The sequence below is a fragment of the Strongylocentrotus purpuratus genome, unplaced genomic scaffold (assembly GCF_000002235.5).
Source record: "Strongylocentrotus purpuratus isolate Spur 01 unplaced genomic scaffold, Spur_5.0 spur5_scaffold_5, whole genome shotgun sequence".
Lineage (NCBI taxonomy): Eukaryota > Metazoa > Echinodermata > Echinoidea > Camarodonta > Strongylocentrotidae > Strongylocentrotus > Strongylocentrotus purpuratus.
Genome location: NW_022145611.1, coordinates 39,638,931 through 39,659,369, shown reverse-complemented (window position 1 = coordinate 39,659,369; position 20,439 = coordinate 39,638,931). Strand labels below are relative to the sequence as shown.

At 36.9% G+C, this 20,439-nt stretch overlaps 1 protein-coding gene across 1 annotated transcript; it reads right to left on the bottom strand.

Annotated features, from left to right (window-relative positions):
* Window positions 1-2,535: 2,535 nt before the first annotated feature.
* LOC115929439 (cell death specification protein 2-like) lies at window positions 2,536-5,262 on the bottom strand. Its single transcript, XM_030998317.1, has one exon. The coding sequence runs from the start codon at window positions 5,260-5,262 to the stop codon at window positions 4,798-4,800; it is 465 nt and encodes a 154-aa protein (XP_030854177.1). The 3' UTR covers window positions 2,536-4,797.
* Between the last annotated feature and the right edge of the window lie 15,177 nt (window positions 5,263-20,439).

Here is a 20,439-nt window from a genome sequence, read left to right as displayed (position 1 = left end):
ACAGGGTATTATGAGCGTCTAATCACGACGGGCGTGGCGCATGGGACTGTCTAGCTCTATTAGAACAAATTCCCAGACGGGTTAAGACCCCAGACAGTCTTACGCATATCACTGCAAGAAGAACACGGTTGGTAAGGAAACGTACAAGATAAATCGAGATTTACTAAATTGGGTAGCCTATTGCCCCGGTTACTAAAACGTGAACACATAGGTGAATGTAGGGTGCATTAGCACCAGTTAGTCATGACTGTATTACGGGGTTCTGCGGTCATAGGAAGAGCCGAGAAGTATAAAGAAGGGGCATTAAATCATCGTCATGAAGCAATTTATCAAACAACAAGTCAATATAGGGTCATCAGGAGGGCAGATAAGGAGACAGTTGAGTTCACCATTCCGTCTATTATCATATCACTTTCATACTTTATGAATATCGATTAAAAACACAATAAGTTTTTACTACTTACTCGATAGCAAAAAACTTAATGAACACAAAAATATGGTAATATTTGACCCAGGAGTTTATTTTTTTTCGTATCGGGTTAAATCAATGTGAAGTATATGAGAATTGTTTGGATTACGAAGATGGATAGTTTTCAATAATTCTGGGAAAATTAACATTTATGAGAGAATGTGGCAGTTAGCTGGAGTGTAGAAAGGTGTCGTGTCTTGTTTGATTTTCCAGCTGCCTTCACTCTTTTTTTCTTTCTCTCTCTCTATCCCTCTCTTACACACACACACACACCCACACACACACCACACACACACACACACCACACACACACACACACACACACACACGCGCGCGCGCACATTAAAAAGCTATCTCCTCCCCCCCTTTTTTTTAAAAAACTGGTCGTAATTTAATTAAATTTCACCAACCTCCGTCACACCCTCCTCCATCCTAGTTACATAATGGCGGGAATGGAAAGAGTCTGAAATATTTCTCACATTATTAGCTGAAATGATAAAGAAATCTCTTTAAATATCTTCTTTTTTTTCCTTTTTTTTAATTTACGATGATTATGATGATTTCTTTCGACTGTTGAACATTTTTCTAGGCTTGTGTAGAATGTACTTGTATTCATTTGAAAGGTGACATTCGATTTCTGATATGAATGATAAGTAAGTTAGTCATGGGATGGTTTTCGTTCGACATAATAGAGATTGGGGGCGCACTTACCACATCAGTGCCAGAGCCATGACTAGGTGTTCAGCTAACCCATTTACTATGTGCGGCGGTATGGTGCATATGTCTTTCTTTTGTGCTTGCCCGACAATGCACCACTCACCATCATACTACCCGCAGAAACCAGTTTGTTCATAAGTCATTGCAGTTTTTGCGTACATGACATCGGCATCCAATGGCGTTTCTGCCGCATCTATATTGGTCTGTAAACTAGAGGTCATACATCATGTATCCATACCAAAATTATGTTAATAGTCCTTTAAACAAACCAAGGGTTTGTATCGCTTTTCCGTGTTTCTAATTTGTATCCCCCCCTTCCCCAAAATCAAGGGTAAAATACATACGTGTCGTTGCTTTATTCACAAACCGAGCATATTATTATATGCCTAGTTATCATTCAAATATCGGTGTCTCTCCTGCTTTCGCCGAAATCACATTTCAGATTACCGAAATCATCTTGGCCGCTACAAAAATGTTCATCATCATCATCGTCATCACCAAAATTATGAATCACGATATATGAATCTCCAAATCCTAGTTTTAATCATCAGAACCACAAGTACTTTTTCAAACCATCGCCATCGCCATGATCAAACTCGTTCGTCATTTCCGATAAGCAATGCATGCAGCCATTCAACAACCATAATCCTAGAATTATAATCCATCGACTTTATTCATACGGGTAAGGAATCCTTCACTATTCTAACATCAGTACGTGACCACCATAACCAGTATTAACATTATCACAATCACCAACATCATTGCCGTTTCGACCAACATGTATAAAACTACCATCATCATCATCATCATCATCATCCTCATCATCATCCTCATCATCAACAAAATCATTTTCATCATCATTATCATCATTATCATAATGATAATAATAATAATAATAATAAACGTCATCATCACCATCATTATAATTATTTTCATCATCTTCAAGCAGCATCAGCATCAGCATCATCATCCGCAACTTCAGCATCATCAGCATATTCATCATCATCAACATTTTTATTCGAATAATAAGTCATCAAAACAATTATCATAATCACCATCGTCATCATCGTTCAACAAAAGTCATCATCATTATCATAATCATTATCATTATTAACAACATCATCATCACAATCGCTACCATGGTAATAAACTGCACCATCATCATAATCATCATCACAATCATCATCATCATTACCATCATTATCACCGTCATCATAATCTTCACTAGGGAACATGATCATTCATTATGTCACTGTTCATATTTTTTTCCATATGTTCCTATTATATAATCATAAAAGCACTCTTTCAGTTCCACAGGAGAAAATTAAACAGGTTTGTGCAAAATGAAATATTTCGTCAGTATTATTTTAATACGCGAACACGAATCTTATATTGCCATCGTACAACGACGTACATACACACACACGATAATTAGTCTTACTATCTCGTGCAAAACATGTTATCATAAATATTACAATACATAGCATGGTTTACACTTTAAGTTAGAAGAAATATTACATATTGCAAATTGGAGATGTATTATAGATAACACAAAAGGGACTTTACCATGTTTACAGTACTTCTTTAAAACCCTGTATAATCATACCACTGAGATGGAAAATCACAATCAATGCGACGATTTGTAAATTGTGCCTGAACTTTTGGCTAAAACTTTTCATCAGCCAGCAATTTCATCATTACGATCACGCGTATCATTGTCATCATGATTAAAATACTTGTCAGAGCATTAACATTTCAATACAAATGTGGGTGTTAAATATGCAAGAATCAAGAATTCATCATATTCGCTACCGAGTGACGAGTAATTTTTACACCGAAATATTTCGCTAACAAATAAAAAAAATTGAATTAGGTCAAAAATTTGTTTTTAAACCACCTTACAGTCAAAGAGATCATGCATGGATGCCTCCCATTAACCCCCCCCCCCCTCTCTCTCTCTCTCTCTCTCTCTCTCACACACACACCTCCTCCTTCCCCTTTCTTTACAACTTTTTGTGCGAGACCAGCTTTTAGACAATGAACAGTGTAAATTATTCGAAAATTATATTATCATTGACATAGAAATTGGAATAAGTGAAATATTCACGCAACCCCGTATACTTCAATTTAACCAAAAGAATGATTAACATAACATTTAGGGAAATTCATGAAAAGCAAGTCATATACTTGCGACGAACGATTCAGTCCATGGGGAAGGGAAAAAAAAAATCATATTTCTACACAAAACCTGTACTAGAATCTTCGGAAGGTAACCAATTGAAATATCTTTACTGCATGGCTTCACGTGAATGTGACGTCCTATATTGTTTTTTATTTCGTCACAAAGTTGAGTTAAAGGTAGGAATTGCTAACCAAATGACAAGTATTCAATCAACTTCCACTCATAATGTATGGCTTATTTTGTATAATGGTAGGAATTTTCACTAAAATTTGAAATCTTCATTTTTAGACTTTCTTACAACACTTACGGGCGGCACATTGGAATAAAACCTGGTTTTCTGGAGATGTTACAAACAAATTAAAAATGAAATAGCATATGTTCGACCTTAATCATTAAGACTTTTAAATTTTCTACTGCTTTCACATAGTGAGAACGCGTAGACTTCGGTGAAGATTCCTAAACCAAAGAGTCGCCGTGTCAAAGATTTATTTAAAAAGGCATTGCTCACAGCGTTGACTAAATACAATTCAAATTCATGTCATTTATTGTTCACTTGTGGTAGCGTTCGTGAAATATGTGAATAGATTCCAGTCTATTTGACATTGATAGTAATTTGGTTCCCTGAGTACGTATTCCCACATACAATTAAGGATTTTAGTATTTATGAGGTAAGAACATCTTTTGCGTAAACATATATAAGATATGGGTGAAATAGAGCTCGAGATGTGCATTTAGGTTTAGAAATGAAAGTGCATGTGAAAAAAATATAAGCACTGGCAGTACTGACCCTGTAGAAGTAGAAATAGAAGAAAGGCTTGATAACTTATTTCAAACTTACCCCGTACGATCATACAATTCCGTTCAAGCTTACATGGCATACAATAGATAGAGATTGTGAACGATGTGCATTTTTTTAAAAAGCTCACAAGAAAGAATAACCTCACAAAATTAATGTATACATTTGAAATGTATATTGACTTTGATTTGTCTCAACAGGAGTTCATCCCAGACTGACGAAAATCGTAAAATAATAATTAAAAGCTAATCGTTTGAATGAAATAACATAATTTGAGTTAAATTGAGGCATGGTTCTTGTTTCAGATTATCTTCCGTTGGTCATTTTGGTGCTTCCGAGGAATGAAGATTAAATAATGAAGATGGCAAGTCGACAGGACACCCAGATCCGTTATTTCAGCGCAAAGAATGACCGACAAGTACTTAAATAAAGTCTCTCCGAGACAGTTAGTTGTAATACTCAGCAATCAGTTAACAATGTCAACTTTTCGACAACAGGCAGCATTTTTTTCTAATATCATTAGTTGTTTGCTCATTTAGTTGAATATTTCTGTACATGCTTCAACTCATGAGCAGGGTTGTTTCAAACAACCGGCTCTTTCTCTAGTCTCTATTTTGTCCTCTGTACAAATCATCAGCAGTTGTATACCATGTAATGCAACCTGGCAAGTTCACTCTTGAGGATAGAGACCTCTGCTCGAAGTTTCATGTTGTCCTGTTCAAGATAAACTGCTCTGATTGCGATCTCTTCCTCCTTCATTCTCCTCGCATCTCTTGATCTCTTCGCTGCATCGTTGTTCTTCCTCCTTCTCTCCCAGTACGCGATGTCTTTCTTTTCATCTGGAACGGGTTTGACTTTCTTTCTCGATGGCTCTTCGGGCTGCAGGTCCACGACGTGTCCAGCTCGACGTCGACGAGATGCGAGCAGCGCCGAAAGTCGGAGACTGGAGAGCGACTGCGTCGAGCCAGAGTTTTCAGCGACGGGGTAGTTCATTAGGGCAGGGTAGCCTGCGTACGATGCCATGGCTGACGCAGCCAGTGTCGGCTCGGTGTATGAGTAACCCGTTACGGCGGCGGCGGCGGCGGCAGCGGGAAGCATCGCCGAGTAAGGATACACGCTTTTCAACTGAGAAGCGCTCACGATGGCGGAGTAGGTGAGATCGAGCGGCTTGCCTCCCGCCTCGGGGTGGCTAGCATCGCTTGTCTTTGCGCTCTTAGGCCGAGATGGGCCGACCATGTTAGAAACGTCTAGAGCTGATTTCTTCATCTTCTCTGGTTTAACTGGAGTGATGACTTCAAATGAGTCGGATTTCTCTGGCTTTGTCATTTTAACTTCGATGACCTCCTTAGATTCCATCACTTTTCGAGCAATAATCTGTAAAGGCAGATAAAAAAGAAGAAATACTTATTTGTTTGAATAAACACAATAATCACACTGGAGTACATCTACATTCGTTCATTTTCAACAACCAAAAACAGATTTTAAAAAATGGTTTCAAACAGTTATTATATCATATCATGAGCAACTTCATATTACTGATCACAATGAAACTGAAATTAAAATAAATATTCTCTTACATTACCCAATGTAAGTGATCAGAGATTCGAAGTAAATATTTACATGGATGACAAGATTTAAAAACTCGGTTTAAAGTTGAAGATCATCGACTTTAAAACGAAAAAGGTTAATGAAAATGCACAGATGAAACTCGAGATGATAGCGCTCACTATTCGAATAAAAAAAGATTTACCTTTTAAATAAGATTCAGACGATACACAAAGAATTGAGTAAACGAGTTTTGAATTTGGAAAATTGAAATTTCAGACCCTCGGAGGGTAAGTGCAATATTAATTACAAAGTAATATCTTGATCTACTTACCTTCTGAAGATTTTTTTCTTGTCAAATTTGGTGAATATGCTTTAAAATAGATGTCAGCTTCGGTAGTTTATGTTCCTTTCCTTGACAGAAAGAACACTTATTTCAATTCCAGACAAAAACTGAATTTGTGTCACCAAGTTCACCTCAACAAATAGAGAAATAAAGGATAGTGACTATCCGAGCTATGGTTGAACAATTGAGCAAGAACTTGGTAGTTGTCTGGATGAGCGAGTTGTTGGTAAATGTTATGAAGAAGGGTTGAAGCGCGACTTTTTATCACTTGGTGAGTAGTAGTCACCCTGCCCTTGTGACCTACCAGGGACGAACGCGGTGACGTCGCACGGCTCGCGACCTCGCACCAAAATACATCGGTCACTCGCTCACGACCATATAACATGTGACGAATGAACAAACGGACGGACGTTCCTCAGCTTGCGCGGCGCAGACGATATTTGGTCTGCGGGCAGGTTCTTATAATCCGGTTTGTTTGGTGTTGATGATGATCTCATAATAGTTTGTGAATGGGAAGAGAGCGTGCGTGCGACGATAACTTCTGCGGCTGCGCAGTCTGATAGGCGCATACACTCTGCTGAGCATGTTTTCTCTCTCGGTTATATCATGGACCTACTGGTCGATCGCCCTCTCTTTATTCTTTTCCCAAACAAATATAGAAGCAGTTTCTGTTTCTTAGTGCTTATATTATATGATCATGCTCGTTGCATGCTTGTTGATGTATGTGTATGGGAGGTCTAATTATGGCGTAAAACTGTAGCGAGGGTAACAATAATTCTGCCATGCGTTACTTTTAAAGTCATTGAGAACACTAAATAATTCCATTACTATAATCAAGTAAACAAAAGTAAAAGTAAAAGTGAAGAGTTTTGCTTATTATGAACGTGAAGAAAAACAAGTCATAGAGCAGGTCAACAACAACATCTACAGTAGGACAAAATGTTACTTGATGATTCCCGAATGCGAGGCAGACATCAAAAGAAGGATTGAGATTTTTAATACACGGAATACATTCCTGGCAACGGAAGACTTATTTACAGCAAGAAAAAATCTAGCTTAGAATGAGACTAACCCATTGTTATGTCTGAAATGTTCTATTGTATGGACCATAAACGTGGCATTTAATTTGAAAATTTGAAAAATTGGTTATTTATTGTTATTATTAATATCATTATTATGTTATCATTGTAATAATAATGAAGATGAGTAGTAGTAGTAGTAGTAGTAGTAGTAGTAGTAGTAGTAGTATAGTAGTAGTAGTTTTGTTATTAATAAAAACCTGTTGAACTCTTAATAAATGAATCACACGCGACTGCATTCGACAATTATTTAGTTTAGGATCTAGGAGTGAGTATTTAACATAGCACAATTCACGAGCGAGTACTTCCAGGACGCGTTCAATATTGAAGTATTTAAGGAGAAAATCATTGCTCCCTTTATATTCAAAACATAGAAAAATAGATTCAGGTGTGGTCCAGAGAGGGCGTGCCTCAGAAACTCTGACATCTTAGGATTCGGAACATGGAAAACCAAGCATCTGAATGTCTTAAATAAAGGGAAATAAAGTTACACGCTCGTAGAATACCTGTGTTCCATTACATTTTCCATTAAACTCTTTATCGGGCATGGTCATTATCAGTAACATGATTATTTTGATAAATATTATTATTGTTAATTTCAATAACAATAGTTAAGGGAGGAGGAGGAGAAGGAGGGTTGGTGGTATTGTGTGCATCATATGTCTTTAAAGCTTATCTGCCGTAGTTTACAGGAGGGATTAGACTGCCCTGCAAGGTCACTGGACAGGTGGTTATCTCATCAACTCAGCTCTCAGTTAACATAAGAAAAAGAGGATCACGGGGGACCAATGGTCACCGATTAGGTATTTTTTGTTATACAGAGGGCGCAAGTAGCTACAAGTAGCGCAGTGGGCCTTTAATAAAGATGATTCTGTCAGCAGAGTACTGTACGTCACCATCTTTCAAGCAGATTTTGTCACTGTATTTTAAGCAGATTTTGTCACTGTATTTCAAGCAGAGTTGTCACTGTATTTCAAACAGAGTTTGTCACTGTATTTCAAGCAGATTTTGTCACTGTATTTTAAGCAGAGTTTGTCACTGTATTTCAAGCAGAGTTTGTAGCTGTATTTCAAGCATAGCTTATCTTTTTCATCAATCAATCAACTGGAAACCAAGTGGTACACTGGTCGAGTCCCGCCGTGGCACCAATGTCCTCTGGCAACACATCAACCTACATTTGCCACTTGTCATTTAGGTGTAGTAAATGTTAAAAAATGGGTATCCGGTATCATACTAGGTCTATGTCCTACCCGAGGATATTGCCGTTAGAGTAAATGATGTTTTAAGAATAGGATATGAAACAAGGGCAAAAAAGTTGCAAGCGATATAAATCATTCGCAACTTAAAATTATTTTAAACTCCTATCTCACATGCGAATAATTTCAAGATGCGATTGATTTGAATCAATCGCAACTCTTTATGATACCCGGGCCCGAAATGAAGACATTTAAGACGAGGTGCGGGGTGTGGGTATGTTGTTGTTGTGTGTACAGGCGCGTACGCAGGAGGGTGTTTGGGGGGTTAACCCCCCCCCCCCCCTTTGGTATTTTTATGTGTATAAACCCCCTAAAAAATTATTCCCATGAATGACCTAAAAAAGGTGACCTTACCCCCCCCCCCCAACGGAGCAAAATGTCAAATTTCCAAATTTCGAGACAAAAAAAAAAAAAAAGTGTCATCTTACCCCCCCCCCCCCCCCCCCGCTTATTCAGCGCCCGGCTGAGTCCTTGCGATTTTTAGGTGACCCCCCCCCCCCCCCCGCTTATTCAGCGGCTGGCTAGGTCGAGTGCGAAATTTTCGGCCCGATTTGAAAATGTTAAACCCCCCCCCCCCCCCTTGAAAAAATCCTGCGTACGCGCCTGTGTGTGTATGTGTATGTGTGTTTGTTTTTATAGAAGCCTATCAATAAGATCTGATAACGAGCGTCTGCGAAATGAACCTCCAAGTTTTCAACGCCACAATTCGAAAAATACTCATCTTCTCCTCAATCTCCCCCTCCTTTTTCTCCTTTTTCTCCTACCTCTAATTCTAATTCTAATTCTTGTTCTTCTTCTTCTTCTTCTTCGTCGTCGTCGTCTTTTTCTCCTTTTTTCAAGCGAACGAGCCTAATCTTACGAGTTTGTCTTTTGCTGTTTTGCAGGGACCAGTCCACGTACGTCACTTTCTTTTCTCTATTTCCAACACTCCCACCCCTATAAAGGCTTATTTAGATATTACATTTATATATAAAATAACCAACAAAAAAGGGTGTGGAATGAATTGGAAACTGCGCGCAACAAAGGATTTGCGCGTATTCAGCGATCTCTGTATTACAAGATGTGAAACGAGAAAGAAAAAAAAGCGCGAAATAAATGCGTTTTTTTTTTTTCTTCTTCTTTTAACGGCGGTTTATTACGCTTTGAAGAAAAGTGAAAAGAACAACAAAGATAACAACGCTGAAAAATTACGAAAGATGGATATGATTTTAAAATTCAGCACTTGTACTTAAAAAAAGTATACGCAAGCAACTGTGTCATAACTCTCTTCCAATATTTATCTCGTGGTACGAAGGGCTTGTATATTTTCTTCTCCGCTGCATTTTCTCGCGCCTGTAATTCCCAATTTTCCTTATCCCAGATGGATAGAGTCGTGTAGGAGGTTGTAAATCATCTGTAGACTGTGTAGTGACAACCATGTAAGGATCGTTCTCTCAACCCCCCCCCCCCCTTTTTTTTATCTTCCCCTCTCTCTCTCTCTCTCTCTCTCTCTCTCTCTTTCTTCCTCTCTCTTTTTCTCTCTCTTTCCCCCACTCTCTTTTTGATCTCTACCTGTCTTTCTCTCTTTTTGGGTTACTTTTCTCTTTCTGGCCTTTTTGGTAATCCATCGTCAATTCTGCACACATCCGTTTTATCAATTTTTTGATCATATTCTATATTTTTCTTTCTTTTTAGTTGCGTATTCTCACGCTGTATGATTTGATACATTTATTAATTTCACCTTCCTTCATCATTCATGTTTGATATTGTTTTACTTCAATATACTAAGTCATTAACACTTATTTTTACTATATGGTTCACACTTTTAAGTTTTAGTATTCAGTAAACTTCGTCAATTTTTCTTATGTCATTTTCAATATTGAATTGATTAGCGGCAAAGTTGATCTTGATTGATTTGAATGAAGGAAAACAAAAAATGAAGAAGAAAAAAAGGATAGAAATGTGCACTTCCGCGGGATGAATATACACCTTATATCCCCTTTTATATAAAATATAAAACGGTGATATCTCGTAAGAAAGAAAAAGAAATCGGTATTTTATTTTTATTTTCCGGAAAGATTTTTCCTGCCACCGAATATTGGCCTTCAGATAGTTTCAGATAGCTGTTGAATACATTAAAAATAAATTGCCATCCATTTCTATGAAGCTGTATAACGTATACAGGAGAGGAAAAAAAACTGGGTCAAAACTTGTAGATAAACCCAAGGACAGGGCCAAACAAGACAAGTGAACTACTTCACCTACATTTAAGCCTTGTGCCCTCCCCCATTCTCTCTCTTTAATCGGAAGCATGCATTATAACAAATCCTAACGGGAAGCAAGAATACTCAAAATATAGTCAAACGTATCCAAGAATAGAGAACAAAAGCTGATGAGAAAGAAGAAAAACATGATCGCATCTATTTCCGAAAAATCAACTCAAGGTTAATTGTATTTGTATGCCCCCTTAGAAATCATGTTCAGGTTACGTAATACAAACATTTCAATAGGTTACGCACGAGGTCGATTTTATCCAATTCAAAAAGCAGTTTAAATTTGAATTTAAATTTATTAACCGTACATACATATTAGAGCAAAACATACAACATGAAATATAATACATAAAACATACAAAGCACAAAGCAAATAATTATGATTAGGACCACAAAGAAACAAATTGCATATAAATAGGGCCCTCACAAAAAACAAATCAATTTAAATATTATTCAGTCACCATACCTACACATTCACACACAACACACACAAATACATACCTATACACGAAATACTATATTGTAGTTGCGACCCTGTGGGAGGAATAATGATGATGACGACCACTATAATAATTTAGATGACGACCCCTATAATGATAATGATGATGACGACCACTATAATAATGATGATGACGATGACGACGACGTTGTATATTATAATTATTATTGTGAATATTATTAAGAATAATATTATTCTTATTATTTGTATTGTCATTATTGTCATCATCATTACTATTGTGATGAGGAGGGAATGAGAATAATTAATCGATAGGCACAGAGAGAAAGAAATTGGAAGAAAGAATAAATGAAGAAAGAGGACTGACTGGAATGACGAAGAGAGAAGAAGAAAATAACAGACGGGGAGGAAGGCATGACGAAAAAGTATAATAGCCTTTTCATCGACCCAGACAAATTATACCACCCGATTTTCTCCTCTTGTTTTAAAGCATAACTTAGCTATTAAATAATATACAGTATAAGAGAACCATGTTACTGATGGAGAGTATATGAGAATATGCATGACGGAACATTCAGTTTCATTTTAACTTGGTTGGCTTCCTACTTTAAAAAAGGGGTGAAATTTGCAAATGTTTGAACCAAGAATCTAAGTCACCAAATATTAAACAATAAATTGCAACATAATTATATCAGACAATGCAAATGATTATTCAAAGCGTTCAGTAGTCAGTACGTGATCGAAATTACTTGAGAATAAACCGAATATGTATGTCTAGAGACAATAATGAAAGTGAAGTTTTTAATAAAAGTAAATCATTATTTTCTAGCGATTCAAACAATATTCATCAAAAATATTATATATGTACCTGTAATTATCAAAGCCATACACTACGAGGCCTAGAAAGTATAGGCTTCTATAGCTTTTGAATTCGCTCTCATATAGATCTTTATATATATCTCTCTCTCTCTCTCTCTTTCTTTCACTTTCTCCCTCCCTCTCTCCCTCCTTCTTTCCCTCAGTCTCTCTCTCTCTCTCTCTCTCTCTCTCTCTATCTCTCCACCCACCCTCTCTCTTTCTCTCTCTCTCTTTGTCTGTCTACCCCTCTCTATCTCTCTCTCTCTCTCTCTCTCTCTATCTCCATCTCTCCACCCACCCTCTCTCTTTCTCTCTCTCTTTCTCTGTCTACCCCTCTCTCTCTCTCTCTCTCTCTCTCTCTCTCTCTCCCTATCTATCTGTATCATTTTTTCTCCTCATATAGTTTCATAGCATTATAAGTTTGAGCTGTTGTGCATACACGCGTGCTGCATAACATTGAATTCTTGTCATGATGCAGCCCTGTGCGGTCCATCGATCATCCGTTCGAATTTCCCCCTGCATCGCCGGCGGGCATGTCGACGAGGTGTCGCTCCAATATCGGCACGAGATGTCGAGGGAGTTACCAAACTTGTTAAAATTTCAAAATAAAGACGGTTTTCGTGATACAAGGGATAAAATAATAGTCATAACTTTTTCAGAAGAATAAAACAACAAAGATATTTTTTTTAAGACGACTTAATATTATTCCATAGTGTCACATTAACGTCATTCTTGAGCAACATAAACACGCAGGACAAACAATGACGCCACTGTACTATGTCAAACGTACATAGGGTTTACAAAATTAATGATGGTCAGTATAGTGCATTTTCTATAAAGATGATGTATTTTTCATTCGTATTTTGTATTTTTGTATGATACTCTGTTAGCTGATGAATATTTAAAGGAACGTACGTTGGGTGCCCGTTGATGTGACCACTTAAGTTAGGTCTGAAGACACTTCTGTTTTCATCGCTGTATTTTATATAATTTAGATTTTATCAGATAACTTGTTATATTCTAATTTTTGGATAAGGCTACGACTGGAAATTATAAGTGTCAAAAGAATGGAAATTATAAGTGTCAAAAATCATCCATTAACGTATGGTCTACATGTCTACATAATTATTTATGACTGTTTTCTTTTATTGCTCTTTTCTTATACTGTGAACGGACACTGCCACACCCCTTTCACTTTTAGCAAATTCTCACGCCATTAATTCTGATTTCATCCTTTGGTGTCCCCTTCTCCATCTCCCCCACTCTTCTTATTCCCTTTCCTGCCTCATCCATTTCATCTCTCTTTCTTTCCATCCCTTTCCTTCCATCCCTTTCCTTTTTCCAACCCCCTCTCTCTAATCTTTTCTCTCAAACCCCTCCCTCTCCCGATCCTTCCCTCTTCTACCCCTCTCCCAAATCCTTCACTACTACCCCATACCTCCATAATATCCCAAACACCTCCACCCACTTTATTTTTAATCTTAATCCAACCCCCTTTATCCCATCCCTCCCTCCCTTTCCCAACCCCTCCCCCTCTTCATTCCTCCCCTCTTCCGTCTCGTTGATGATTCTAGTGTTGTCGATCACCGTCCAGCATGTAAGACAGAGAGAGATTACAGGGCACGAACCTTCCCGTTGCCGCCAGAAACTCATTTTCAAACATATCTACTTCACTTTATCGCCGCTAGCACAATGTCATGACACCTGAGCTAATTTCAAAGGTGATGAATTATTAGTAGAACACAAATTACCATATCAATTCTTTTGTTGAGAGTGATAGCAGGTTGTGTGGCAGTTCTTTAATAGGGGACGCAAATTCCATAATCATCTTTTAGGCTCAAGTGGATTGGATGTAGGCAAATGCCCAAATGCATTAAATGCCAACTTGTTCTGAACTCAATACATCTGGGTCATGAGTCGGAAACTAACTAGGCCTGTGGCGCTTTTAACATCTATACATCTATTACAAGTATCTTTCTCTCAGTTGGTATCTATGATCTGGGAAGAATTATTTTCTTTCAAGAATGACTTTTCTAAGAACCATATTGGGTTTTCTTTAACATCTTAAATGATATTATAGTAATTCACCAGAGTTCCTCAAACGAATTAATCTAGTCGGACTGCTCCCTTTTTCCCTTTCAAAATCCCAGACACAATTGAGAAAATGCATGCAATTGTTCATGTAACAGTAAGCAAACAATGACTTGACAAAAAGAAGAAAAGGGAAACATGGAAACAAATTAAGAGAACATTCATTATAAAGCTACTTTGAAACAAATGTTTGGGGTACTTTCCTGAAGTTAAAATGTAGCGCTCGCTTATATGCGTTCCCCAAGGAATCGATCTTGCCCCTGTAATCTTCTAGATTGAAATTTTGAATGCTGGACAACTATCCAAGTACATTACTGTATCATGGCTTGTTCTTCTTCTTCTAATTACATGTACAACTATATGATAGTTCCTAACTTTGTGAACATGGTGTAACTTTATCTAAAATCTTATTTTGTCAAGAAATAATTTATGTCAATGTAATTAAAAATATTAATTTTATTTAATTTCCAATAAAACAATTCAGTTTCAAGGTTTGAATAGTTATAAAGGTACTCCTTTTTGTTCCAGCATCTAAAACTTAAATTTTATATAAAACTGTAAACGAATATTTTGTAGCAAATGTCTAGACACGTAACAAAATATCTGAATTTGGACAAATCAAGTTGATACGATGTTTATAATCATATTTGCAATATTAGCATTTCACTTGTAAATGCCCGTAACCTTATATGATAAGCACCCTAAATTCTAAGGGCATAACAGATCAATATGCATTACAATCGAGGGAAATGCAAGAAAGAACTACAAAACTACTCTATATTATTGAAGAGAAAATTAGAAGAAAAGAAATATAAAGTCTGATCTCTATTTTAATAATATTGTACGTGATTGCTCTTTGTGGCGCCCATAGCACTCTTTGTGCAAGGTCACTTTATTGACCTTAAGGAACAAAGATAGAGAAAGAGTGACTGCAGTAAAGTGTCGCAGGAAGCGTGACATTTGTCGCAATAATCAACTAAAGTGCAGACTTGTTCAGGGTGTGACAAGAGAGAAAACGGATGGGAGTGGGTCCTATTGGATTAAAATTAGTCATTTATCCATAAAATTTCTAACATTGGTAGTACATTAATCTACATTTGTCAGACTCCACCCAGGTGAAGTAAATGGGTACCTGGCAGGCATTAATTCCTTTAAAATTAATGCTCGAGCACTGTAATGGCAACCTTGCTATAAAGCCAGGGTAATACAGCGCCAAGAGTGGCAAGGTTCCATGAATTCAAGCATCCACTAAAATTAATATTATCATCATCACTATTAGTATTATTATTATTATTATTATTATTATTATTATTATTATTATTATTATTATTATTATTATTATTATTATTATTATTATTATTATCATCATCAGATTATAAACTTTGTCATACAATGAAATTCGTATATTGGTAGTCAAATAACCAAGAAAATATGTATTTTTCTCACAAACAATACTGCTTGCATGTGATATACAGACAAAACATAACGCATTATTCGAACTAACAATAGTATCAAAATACTGAATGTCTGCTTTCGAGACACCCTGTAGACTAAATTGTAGTTTTGTGGCTAAGATTAGTAAGGAGTTGCATCCCTTGAGCGTGTTAATTAAAAACAAACCCAGACGACAAACACTGATGAGATCGATGTAACTACACTTAACACTGACCAATCAGCAAGGCACAGCGCCCAAAATGCTCTTTGCACTAAATAAACAATATTGGTAGAAGTTGTTTCAATAAGTGATATGAGAAAAGGCAACGATGAAGGGGGTAAAATCTGCCTTTGCTAGAGGCATTTCTTCAAAATCATATTGGAGATGTAATTGGTTGGTGTCAGACCTGAGGCAGAAGTTGTCGTCGGGGAAAAAATAATAATAGTTTGTGCTGAAATCGTGAATCAGAAGCATGCAGACGACATCATATTCATTGCGGAAATCAGGCATTGAATAGCCTAGTGGTGGGAAATGTTATCTTCAGGTCTGATTTGGTTGACGGGAACTCTCTCTCTCTCTCTCTCTCCCTATCTTCCTCCCTCTCTCTCTCTCTCTCTCTCTCTCTCCCCCCTCTCTCTCTCTCTCTCTCTCTCTCTCTCTTCTTTCTTTCTCTTCATTATATTAACAAAACTAATGTCAGTTTCTTAAAGTTAGGGCTGTATTTTAATGGTATATTATCTCATTCTCTTTTTATTTTTGTTTGTAATCATACATTTTTATCAATGTCCCATATAAAAGTGTCGTAGTCGAGTGGTTAAAGCACTCAACTTGAAATTCAAAACTCGTGGGTTCGATCCCCGACACGGCACTAATGTCCTTTGACAAGACATCGATCTACATTTGCCACTCCATAACCAAGAGAGAAATAGGGACCCGGTAGGATGACGAAAACGTTTTTGTTTAATAATTGTCATATACCCTCACGGTGACCATATGGTATGTATATACTCCTCAGGGGGTGGAGATAGTGCACATTGTGCGTGACTGAATCCCATGACCGGGGTAATAATGAATGTAAAGCACTAAGAGACGATATTCCTTATTCAGCGCTATATAGATCCAGATTATTATTATTATTACCTAGATGTACATATTTGTCCAAAGAATTTCTATTCTCATGCATTTTTTAATTTTTTTTGGAACTATTCTTATATCCTTGAAAAAGAAATAAAATTTCTCTTATACTCAATCAAATTATCTCACTTGTTCTTATATTTATGTAGTTAATGAGTTACATTAAATTATTCATATCCGACTTGGTTTTGTAATTTAAATTTTAACATTTTATGATAGCTTATTAATATTCACACGTACATAAATTAAACTGTAACTTGATCAATTTTAGGAATTGGTTTGCAATGTGCTATTTTACGTGTTGTTTTGATTCTTATGCTTTTGATTGTGTGAAATATTTTATAATGTTTTGCTAGTTATAGGCCTATTGATATTTCATTGCGGCTAAATGACCGCAAATGATGGGGTTCAATAAACAATTACACTAAGCATCATAATTATATCAAATCTCATTTGGTAAACACATTGTGAGACAGACATTTCATTATGATTTGAATATTTTGGATGGTAGTGATGGGGAATAACAAGAGGTATATGAATTGACCATCTGTAAGATTGTCATGGTCACGTAAAATAATAATTTCCATTATGAAGGGAAAGAGAGGAAGAAAAAACACAGCATCGGACGTCAATCTTGGTGTAACTGCCTCAGGAATTATTCTCATCTTGATCAGAGGCTTGACCAAGGCGACGGCTAAATTCAGGAAGGCTTTAAACTTTGCCGATGGTCAATTTAGGAAGCTGATTGCTCCAGACGCTAGCTCTGTCTGTCTTTTTTTCTTCAGTTTTCGGGAGAGAATGGGAAAACAGTCTGGAGCGGTCAGTTTGATGCCTTGCTTTTGACACGAAGAAGGTATGGCTGATTATGGTACCATTTATAGATTTACGATTCTATTTTTGTTTCTGTTATTTGTTTCTGAATATAGAAAATATAACTATATAAATTCAAGAGAGAGAGAGGGGGGATTAAGGAGAAGGAGGGGGCAGGGGGACAGACAGATAGAAGGGGACAAAAAGAGAGAGGGTTGTATTATGAGCACTGCCTCTGATTATACCCCGGGGAGGGGATGTTTCATAAAGCTGTGCGTAAAGTTACGAATGACCTTAGAAATGATTTGAATATGAAAAGCCAATTGGGATACCCAAAGTTTTTCCTGATATTGTAACAAAGTGTGACTGTATATTTCCCATGATCTCAATTAAAATACAGTAAGAAAATACGCTTTGCATTAAAATGGTTTGTTAATAATGATAAGGTTAATCTACATCTGCATATTTCAACTTTAGCCTATTAAAAGAATATGAGAATCCCATGCGTAACTTTACGCACAGCTTTATGAAACACCCACTGGACTCCATGGCTTGGCCTGGACAACTAGCCCTTGGACATACATAATCCAGCAGTAATGTGTAGGAAGATGATAATTGTCCGAGCATAGTTGTCCGGGATAGAATGACACGCATAAACTCCGATTTCCTCATCCTGCACAAGTTATAACGCAATAAATAGAATATCATGTATTTTAAGATATTCTTCAGTGCATGATTTTATTTCAAACGTTTTGAAAATATTACCAGGGATTGGATTCGTCAAACACGCGGATAAAAACACAACATGATTTCTACAAATTGCACTTAATAGAGAGCTATAAATTAATGCTAGATTTATTGATAGTTTCCTAAGTTAGCCTATACGTATACGAATTTGGATAGTATTTCCCATTTTTAGTTAGGATGTGTTGCGTGCACAAAGTTTATACATGATGAATGAAATAAAGGGAAAGAGAAAAGGAAAGTATATTGCTCGGGGGCAATCACTTAAAATGCATAAATTCGAAACCACCAACTCCATTTAAACACATAGTGCAGCAAGGGAGTAATTCCCCGATCCAATTCCAGTATTCATAATGCCACTCACATGCTTTAACTAACGATATCGACGTTAAGTCATTACCATTCGGGTCGGGGCACGAGTCTTTTAGCCTCTACTTCTTGTTTTAATTGAGTTATCGTGTATTGGTGGTACACACGAGACCGATTCAACCATCTTCCTTGGCCACCGCTCTTAGATTCATAATTAGTTTAAATTAGTTCTCCTATTTTCTTAGGTATATCAAGTGACAGAAAACCCCTCGCCTGGGCCGCTTCTCTAACCTTTTTCATTCGCATATTTCAAAGTGGGGGCATTGCGACACGAAATTATATCCTTCGAACCCCCTTCCTCAATATCCTCGTCCCCCCCCCCCTCTCTCTCTCTCTCTCTCTCTCTCTCTCTCTTGAAAATAAATGACATCAGTGGTCATCTTTGGTCATCGAGAACTCGACCTTTTGCATCCATAAATAGCATACCTAGGGGGCAAAGAGCGCACGATAAGAGACCGTGTTATGAGAGATTTGGTAAAAGCCCAAACACCCCCCTAGGGTGTACGCATACCACGTGCTGCCCCCTTTCACGTCGTGGCGTACTAAACACATGATGACTGGGGGAGGGTGTTGTTGTTGTTGTTTTTTGTTGTAATGGCAATCAGTCAAAACCTGACTATTATCACCAACGCCTTTCTTTTTAATATTAATTTCTTTCTTTCTCTTTTTTTTAAAAATAAGAGTATCAAAAATATAATTTAAATATAGGCTTCTCTCTTTTTTTTTTTTTCTTTTTTTTCCCCCTTAAAATGAAATGAAAGAGAAAATAGATGAAGAAAAAAAAATATATAAATAAATAAATAAATAAATAAAAATACGACAAAATGTAGATTTTTGTATCCTGTAGGTTACCGCGTAGTCCTGTCCGTTCTAAGACACCGTCCAGACACCGTCCTGTCTCTCGGGTGTAGACAGGGGGCTCCCTTTGGGATACATAAATAATCTGGAAACTCGAAAGAAGAAAGGAATTGATCAACAATTATAAAATCAAGAGGGTACTTTTCCGGGGAAATTGGCTTTGAGCGACCTCGCAGACTTTAATGAATCTTCGATCAAAAGAAAAACAATTTTGTGATAGAGTGGTGTTTATAATACATGTTGCATTGGATAATTAAACTTTTTAGGGGAAACAAACAAAATGTGGGCTTTTGTGAGTGGTGGTGCAAAAAAAAAAAAAAAAAAAAAAAAAAAATGCTCGATTATTTTGGGTTAGTTGAAACGTTTCGTTCTTAGAACGAAACGGTATAAAGCGTTTTGAATGTTAGCTTCTGATGAATTTAAGAGCCTTAAAATATCGTCGGGATTTATACAATCTGTTTCAGCGAGTAGCATGGATCTTTCAATTAAATATTTCGGGCACTTTGCTATAAAGTGTTCAGTGGTTTCTACTTCTCGACACGAGTTACAGTGTCCAGTTGGATGTATTCCCATTCGGCCTAGATCCGCGTTAAGACCAATGTGTCCAAGTCGTAAACGACGTATTATCTTTTCTTTTGCTCGCTCTAGTTTGCAATTGAAGGTTTGTGCAACCGATTTTTGGATTGTTTTGTAATGTGTATTTGGAGAAACCTGCCATCTTAATTGCCACAGCTCGGTAAAATGCCTCTCTAAAATGCTGTTCACTTCTGAGATATTAAGGCTGTTTGTTATTTCAATGTGTTTGCTGAGGGCTGCCTTAGCATGAAAATCCGCACATTCATTTCCCGTTATTCCACAGTGGGAGGGAATCCATTCAAAGCTAACATTTATATTTTTTAATTTAAGGTGGGATAAGCTTACAAGTATTTCTGAAATAAAATTCTCTTCTTTTTTGTTCTTTATTGCTACTAAGGCACTTAATGAGTCGCTGAATATAACTGATCCTACATATAAAGTATCTAACTGGTGTAACCAATTGAG